Source organism: Clupea harengus, chromosome 16 (genome assembly GCF_900700415.2).
Source record: "Clupea harengus chromosome 16, Ch_v2.0.2, whole genome shotgun sequence".
Classification (NCBI taxonomy): domain Eukaryota; kingdom Metazoa; phylum Chordata; class Actinopteri; order Clupeiformes; family Clupeidae; genus Clupea; species Clupea harengus.
Window position 1 is genome coordinate 25,549,142 of NC_045167.1, and position 8,611 is coordinate 25,557,752.

At 49.3% G+C, this 8,611-nt stretch overlaps 1 protein-coding gene and 1 pseudogene across 8 annotated transcripts in view; one reads left to right on the forward strand and one right to left on the reverse strand.

The window, feature by feature from the left end:
- Positions 1–3,202, forward strand: part of LOC105912596 (delta-1-pyrroline-5-carboxylate synthase) — a 15,963-nt gene extending 12,761 nt beyond the window's left edge. For 3 of the 8 annotated variants that reach the window (XM_031582922.2, XM_031582924.2, XM_031582923.2), the window contains exons 16-19: positions 345–466; positions 961–1,147; positions 2,007–2,102; positions 2,598–3,200. In XM_031582922.2, the coding sequence (XP_031438782.1) occupies positions 345–466; positions 961–1,147; positions 2,007–2,102; positions 2,598–2,794 (602 nt within the window). In that variant the 3' untranslated portion in view covers positions 2,795–3,200. Of the gene's footprint in view, positions 1–344; positions 467–960; positions 1,148–2,006; positions 2,103–2,597 lie in introns of all 8 variants that reach the window. The other 5 variants (XM_031582929.2, XM_031582925.2, XM_031582926.2 and 2 more) reach the window with 3 other exon arrangements.
- Positions 3,203–6,558: 3,356 nt separating this feature from the next.
- Positions 6,559–7,571, reverse strand: LOC116224053 (annotated as a pseudogene).
- Between the last annotated feature and the right edge of the window lie 1,040 nt (positions 7,572–8,611).

The window sequence follows — 8,611 nt, forward strand, 5'->3', positions numbered from 1 at the left end:
TTACACACACACACACACACACCCCCTCTCTCGCTCACACTCGCTCACTCACACTAACCCTAGGTTATTGAATTATTGTTACATATTTCATGTATGTATGTTATTAGACTTATTGAGGGACTTATTGAGATACTTATTGAAGACTAATTGATAAACTTATTGAGATACTTATTGAAAGACTAATTGAGGGACTTATTGAGAGACTTACTTTAGGTACTTTGTTTTACTGCACCTGTGATTGTAAGTCCTGTTTGTGTCATGTGACGTATATGCCTGTATCTGATTGGCCCGTTGTGTGTGTGTGTGTGTGTGTGTGTGTGTGTGTGTGTGTGTGTGTGCTCCAGTCCGAGACTCGAAGTGTGACTACCCAGCAGCCTGTAACGCCATGGAAACCCTCCTGGTGCACCGAGACGTGCTGCGGGCGCCGCTCTTCGACCAGATCATCGACATGCTGCGCACCGAACGGGTGAGAGGTCACGGAGAGGTCACGACCCCTCAGTCACTGCATGTAGCAGCAGGTCACAGGTCGGGCGTAGCGAGCAGACGTACATGAGATAATACCAAGTATAAGTAAAATATAGATTAACGTTTAAATAAATTATAGATTTAAAGTTTAAATAAAATAGAGATATAAAATATAGATTCAAGTTTAAATAAAATATAGTCAGTCTCCATATGGCATTATGCCTCAGAGACCACAGCATGTAGCAAATTAAGTAAATGATTATAAATGTAAATAAACTACTGTTCTAAAATCTACTGTAGATGTAATATATGAATCCAACCTCGTGTCAAACTATGTTGTTTAGGTAACGGAGGGCCTGTTTGTTTACGAGTTCATTCCTCTCTGGGCAGCAAATAGACTAACATTTGACCAGTTCTTTGTCTTTTGTGTGTGTGTGTGACAGTTTGCCAGTGTCTGGTCACCTGACCCAGTCTGACCTGTGTGTCTGTCCGCAGGTGAAAATCCACGCCGGCCCCAGGTTTGCGTCCTACCTGACCTTCAGCCCGTCGGAGGTCAAGTCCCTGCGGACGGAGTACGGCGACCTGGAGTGCTGCATCGAGGTGGTGGACAGCCTGCAGGAGGCCATCGACCACATCCACAAATACGGCAGCTCACACACTGACGTCATAGTCACAGAAAACGGTATAATTGTGTTGTGCGTGCGTGCGTGCGTGCGTGCGTGTGTGTGTGTCTTCCTTCCAACTCCACCACTGGCTCTGGGTTTATGCGTTTTGATCCACATAGAAAGGTGGAGTTCAGGTTTTGGTGAAATGGTTCCCTCTAGTGGTGCTAAGTTGTAAATTCAGTGGAGCCCTTCTGTTTGGGGATCTTCATGGCATAGAGTAGTTTATTATTTTATAGAAGTTTTTCTTAAATAAATTATTATTAGTTTGTTTTATTATAGCTCTCTCCCTCCCGCCCGATCCCCCTGTTGCCCTGGAGGAATTCCAAGAAGGTGTATTAGTGACAAACCGGGCTAACTTTAAATCAGACGAAGTGGTAAACCTAATAGAAGAGCCCTGTGGCTTTGTTTTGCTGGGAGGATTAAGCCACACGCCTCTTCTTTTAGGAGGTTTACCACTTACTCTGAGTTAGCCTAGCCAGGTTAGTCACTAAACCATGGGCTTGGTCTGGTCTTTGGTCTTTGGTGTGCACAGACTGGTTGACTGATTTATGGTTCATCTGCTGCTGGGCTCATGATTAAATAGTGCCCTCTGGTGGTTAAAGGCAGGAAGCACACCTGTTTTATGGAAACGCCAGCATTGAATCAGAATTCGAGGTCTCACCACATGTGACTCGTTTGTTGGCTTTGTTGTTGTGATGTTTATTGGTCTTCTTCTGTTGATGCTGGTGTTTGTGTTTGTCTTGTTATCTTATTGTTTGCTTATTTGTGTGTGTGTGGTGTGTGTGTGTGTGTGTGTGTGTGTGGTGTGTGTGTGTGTGTGTGTGTGTGTGTGTGTGTGTGTGGTGTTGTGTGTGTGGTGTGTGTGTGTGTGTTCAGAGGAGACAGCAGAACAGTTCCTTCAGCAGCTGGACAGTGCCTGTGTGTTCTGGAATGCCAGCTCTCGGTTCGCGGACGGCTACCGCTTTGGTCTCGGTAAGAACCGGCAGACTGGGAAGTCTGGGAAATGTATTTAGATACTTTTGCCATCCCCACTCCACCATCACACACACTCTCTCACACACACACACACACACACACTCTCTCTCTCTCACACACACACACACACACACACACACACACACACACACACACACACACACACACACACACACACACACCACACACACACACACACTCTCTCACACACACACACACTCACTCTCACACTCTCACACACACACACACACTCACTCTCTCACACACACACACACACACACACTCACTCTCACACTCTCACACACACACACACACTCACTCTCTCACACACACACACACACACTCACTCTCACACTCTCACACACACACACACACTCACTCTCACACTCACACACACACACTCTCACAAACACACTCTCACAAACACACTCTCACACACACACTCTCACACACACACCAACCCTAATGTCCTGTGCTCTGCCTGCCCCCCAGGTGCGGAGGTTGGCATCAGTACCGCCCGTATCCATGCCCGCGGGCCGGTGGGTCTGGAGGGGCTGCTCACCACCAAGTGGGTCCTGCGAGGGGACGGGCACACGGCGGCAGACTTCTCGGAGCAGGGCAGCATGAAGTTCCTCCACGAGAACCTCCCCGTGGCACACCCCCTCCACGGGCAGAGGACCAGCAACTAGAACCGGCCCGCCCGCCCGCCCGCAACGCAGAACACAACAGAACCCGGAACCCTCAAATACTCCCCAACGCAACGCCAGCCAAAGTGCTTGGAATGAACCCCAGTGCTGAGAAGAAGGTTTTAAAACTGTAGCTGTAAAGGACACCACAGGTCGAGGGTCAAGGTCAAGGTCAGAGACTTCAGGAGTGCCAAGCAGACCTACAAGGAAGACCACATTAGTGCAGCCACACACACACACACACACACACACACACACCCCACTGTCAGCTGCTGTTCGCCTTCTCCAGTTTCCACATCGCTTAGGACTGGGCCCTGTGAGGTCTACTTACCCACAATCCACTGGACTAAAGAGTGGTGTTTTCTCCCCACGTCCCGCTGGTGTCCTACACCCCCCCCCCCTCCTCTCTCTCTCTCTCTCCTCTCTCTCTCTCTCTCTCTCTCTCTCTCTCTCTTTCTCTTTCTCTTTCTCTCTCTCCCGACTCCCACTCTGTCTCTCTTGTTACTGAAACCTTGGACCAGAAACCCAGCTCTCTGTCTGACACACACACACACACACACACACACACAGGACTAGTGGAAAATATTCGGAGTGTTTTTGAGGAGGATGATGTAAGGAGCAGTAAAAAAACTGCTCTTGGCTGCAGTTAGGCAGAAATGATACTTGGTCCGTCACAAGGACTGTTTAGATGGATCGCCTTATTTCTCCAATGTATGTTAAAAAAAAAAAAAACTCTTTTTCAGGTTTTTCTAACTGCCTTCTTTCCTGTGTATTTTTCTCTGGGCATTGTGCCGTGGGGAGTTGTTCTCTATGTCCCCAACAGCTCACACACACACACACACACACACACACACACACACACACACACACACACACACACACCAACAGCACACACACACACACACACACCAACAGCTCACACAGGGACACATCCATTCCAGGCCTCGTCCGCTCCCTGGGTTAAGGCCGTGACAGACCACTGCTGTGCTCTCTGTTGACAGTAGGGGGCAGCATACTCTGGACCCAATATGGCCAGGATCAGAGCCAGACCAGGGCCGCTCCTGCCACCAGGTGGCGCTGATCTGTCACCGTGGCAAGGACAGGGGCACTCCAGACCATAGACGTATATGTATATGTGTCTATATATCTCTATGCTCCCGACCATAGACATATGTCTATGCTCCAGACTGCCCTCTGTGTTACAAGCGCTCTCCAAGATATCCATGTTTTCAGTTTATTGTAAAATAAAAGTTTTTGCAGAATAATTTTCTTGGGCTTTGTGTTAAAGATGCTGCCATTTAATACTTTGTCTCTGTAAGATCTATGTGGGTATGATTTGAAGAGTGTGTGTGTGTGGTGTGTGTGTGCGCTTCACAGAATGCATAAAATTCAAAGTAATGAACACTACTTCAGCCTAAAAAGACCAGTGCTTCCACTGGGCCTAGCTTTGTGAGCGATCATTAATTTGTCTGTTTCTTGACAGTATGGTGAGGGAAGATCAGTGGAGCGTTCAGCGGGGAACGTGTCTTAAGAGAGCCGTAAGTGGGCCAGGCACGAGCAAACAATACTACAGAGGATTAATTATGTAGCTATTAGCACCACTGCAGCGGCCCGAGCCACAACTGAGGCTTTCGGAGTGAAAGATCTCTGCCTTTTGACGTCTGTGCTCCGTTTCATTCTCCAAAACGCGCTGTTTACGCCCTCAATGAGCGCCATCAAACAAGCCCCAGCAGAAAGGGGCTCGGAGATGAAGAAGGAAGAAACGCGCCGCCGATCTTATTTTAAATTCTGTTCTGTTGTTCTCGCACGAGGAAGGAGGACCCGGGGATCACAACCGCGCCGCAGATAAAAGGCGCGATAATAAAAAAAGAGAAATTGTGTTAATGATGAAGAGGCTGGCAGTGCGAGAAGACAAAACAAGGCGAGAAAAAGACTAATTTGCGTCGCTCTTTTAAGTCAAATATTCGATCCTTTCAGGGCCGTGTTGGCATTGTAGTGAGTCTAACTAACTGCAGCTCGTGTGTGTGTGTGTGTGTGTGTAGGAGTCTAACTAACAGCAGCTCGTGTGTTTTTAGGTTGAGCTTCTCTGAAAGTGAAGACAGGCCTCTACACAGAAATCACTCGCTATGCAATCATGTGGAAATGCACTCATCAATCGCCACCTCACCCCCAGTGACCCTGCGTTTACGTAGACTACCAGCAGTATCCCCAACTACTCCTTCCACATCCGCAAATTTCTGGCTAAATAGGGTCCGTCTCCGCCGCCTGCTGCACACATTTGTAGCCATCAAAGCCGCTCTGTGATCCACATCGGCACGGCCAGGGAGACGCTCTCTGATCCGGCGCGGCGCGGCCAGGGAGAGCCGTTGGTGAGGGAGCGAGGAGAGAGATACTCCTTCTAGGCCCCTGCTAGCACAGTCGACAGAGCTTTAATTGAACATTACTCAAGGCCAAAACTCATATTTCTTGTTATTCTTCATCTTGAGAGACTCAAATATGCTCCCCGCTGAGCACGGATCTTCTTTTTTTTTCAAATCAATAATTCATCCTCAAAAGTTATGTATTCATTTGTATCTTCGCCAATTATGGCCGCCTAATTAACTATTTCAATAATTGATATTTATTTCTGAAAGGGAGCTTCTTCCCTGGCTCAATGAAACATGTATGACTGAGACTGTGCAGGTGTGTTTGTGTTCTGAGTGCGCGCGTGTGTGTGTGTGTGAGTGCGCGTCGTGCTCGGGGCAAACACCAGGCCACTTTGACTCTTCCGCTTTGAGTTGCGCTGCCCTGTGATGGGCCTCGTGCAGGACCCTTTCATGGGTCCCTGGCTGCCGCCGCGCACCATGTGATCTTATAAAGACTTGCGCGCCCGCGCCTCGGGAATGGCCTTTTTTTGTTCTTTAATAACGCGCTTCAAAGAACGCTTCGAATCCCCTTCCTCTTCGTTTTGTGCTTGTGATGTCATAGCTAGCTGATGAAATGGCCTCCGGACGAGCAGGTTCTGTGTAAGGCTAGGCGGCATCACCACTCGTCTTAAGTGTCCTTGACATGATGTTAACTGTGTAGTCTGAAGCTCTCTTCCTCATGCCTAAGGATTTATTCTACAGGGTCAGGGAACTTTGATTTCATATGCGCTAGTCTCAGGCCTATGTGTGTCAATACATGCAGTACTGCTCAAATTATGGAGAAATCATAAATATATATATTATATATATATATAATATATCTAGTCTTATTTCTCGCATGCTGCTTCTTATTTCTTGCATGTTTTGTAATGCGTTGGTCTTTTAATTTAGGATAAGTATAAGCTTACGTCAGCACAATATTAAAGACATTAAGGTAGCTTTACGTCAGGACAATTTTAAAGACAGTAAGGTAGCTTTACGTCAGGACAATTTTAAAGACAGTAAGGTAGCTTTACGTCAGGAGAATTTTAAAGACAGGAAGGTAGCTTTATTGACTTTTCTCAAGGAGAGGGTATGGGGACTAGAGACAGAGTTCACAGTTCTGACAGTTAGTCAACACACAAGGAAAACAGCAAGGCCGTCACGGTATATCTGCTGGTTGCCTTGACTACCACCTGAGGCCAAAATCAACAAAGCATCCACAAGCTCAGATCAGGGACCGAGTCGGATCGGGTGGGATCGTTGTCGGGCTGGTCTACACACGGACTGGGCCCCAGAGAGGGCCGGTACATCTGGGGGTCGGGGTGTGGGGGGGGGGGGCTAGGGCTCATCAGGCGGTGGGGTCGTCTCCGTGGCGACGGCTCAGTTCTGCTCGGTGACGCGGAGGGAACCGAAGGTGGGGCTGGTGCTTCCCCACTCGTGGAAGCGGCGGTACCGCCGGGGCGCAGGAAAACTGGCCCCCTGTAGTTGGGGTGCTCGTGCAGGATCCAGTAGCCCTCCATCACGTTGACGGAGGAGATGTTGCGGCTGGGCAGGCGCTCGCGCAGGTCGGGGCAGTCCTCGCTCATGTCCATGCCCTGACCGCCGAAGTCTGAGCGCTCAAAGATCTTGATGTGGTAGTTCCCACGGTACTGCAGGAGGAGAGAGAGAGAGAGAGGGAGAGAGAGAGAGAGAGGGAGAGAGAGGGAGAGAGAGAGAGAGAGAGGGAGAGAGAGAGAGAGAGGGAGAGAGAGAGAGAGAGAGAGAGGGAGAGAGAGAGAGAGAGAGGGAGAGAGAGACAGCAGAACAATGAGGGGGACAGACTCCAGAAGAACCTGTGTGTGTTTGTGTGAGCATCATATGACAGGAGCGGATGAACCCACCCCAGAGTGTGAGAGTGCGTGTGTGACAGTGCGTGTGAGAGTGTGTGTGTCTGAGTGTGTGTGTGTCTGAGTGTGAGTGTGTGTGAGTGTGTCTGAGTGTGTATGTGAGAGTGAGAGCGTGTGTGTGTGTGAGTGTGAGTGTGTGTGTGAGAGTTGTGTGTGTTGAGTGTGTGAGAGTGATGGACGTGTGGTTGTGTGAGAGTGTGTGTTGCGGTGTGTGAGAGTGAGTTGTAGAGTGAGATGTGTGCGTGGTGTTGTGAGTGCCTTACCGGGGGCACCATGCGGCAGAGCGGATGCAGTCGTTGAATCCGCCCAGCGCTGGTAGTCGGGGTACTCTCCCTTGTGCAGCATGTACTGGTAGCCCATGTAGTTGGGCTTCTCGTAGCCACGAAGCTGCCGCTGTCCACGCGGATGGAGTTGCAGCGGGACAGATGGGTGTGCATCTCGGCGCAGTCCGGCACACTCATAGTTGCGGCCCTGGAAGTTCCTGTCCTCGTAAAAGATTATCTCACACACACACACACACACACACACACACACACACACACACACACACACAGAGACACATGAGCCAAGACGCAGTGAAGGAAAGCGATGGCTCTTAGCCGAGCCTCAGGCTGGTCCAGGAGCACCACCCCAGGCCCAGAGTGGGCGGTTCTCTGAGGTCAGGACCACTGCGCTCCAAAGCCCCAGGACTGGGATGTTCAGACCCGTGGGACGAAGGCGTGCGAGAGAGGGCGTCTTTAAAAGAGTTCATTCAGACACGGATGTTTGGGTTTGAAGCTATGTTGCATATACATCAGCCAGCCATACATATAGGATACAGATGTCATTAAGAAACCCCCTCCTCTAAAAAGGACAGATTTGGTAGATCTAACGTCATTCCCTCAGTCAGACCTGCCCTGGCCAGCCCTGCCTGCTCCCCCTCCCCTCCCCTCCTCTGTGCTCAGCTCAAGCAGCCCTCAGTGACTCTTTGGACATCCAGCCCTCAGTGACTCGTGTTTAGACATCCAGCCCTCAGTGACTCTGAGTTTGGACATCCAGCCCTCAGTGACTCTGTGTTTAGACATCCAGCCCTCAGTGACTCTGTGTTTAGACATCCAGCCCTTCAGTGACTCTGTGTTTAGACATCCAGCCCTCAGTGACTCTGTGTTTAGACATCCAGCCTTCAGTGACTCCTGAGTCCTGAGAGTCACACTGTGAGATCATCCTGTTTTGCGATGATCTATCACTCACAGAAAGTAATCGGCGGGAGGTAATGTTCACAGCACAGTACAAATGATAGAAACTATAAAACCCACAACATTAATGTAGAATGACTATCTGATCCTAAGCAATGAAGATAGATCATCTACTAACAAATACCAACTTCTCTTCTTCCCTTCCCTTCAGGCGTAGAAAGTGTCTGTCATTTCCACATTAGTCTTCTCTAGTGAAATAATTGCGTGTTGTTTTTCCTCCTGTCTGAGTGGATCTCTGATCATGGTCAGGAGACATCAGAGCCAGGAGCCCAGTGATCGCTCTCTCTGCTAATGCTGCTCATCTCTCCAGAA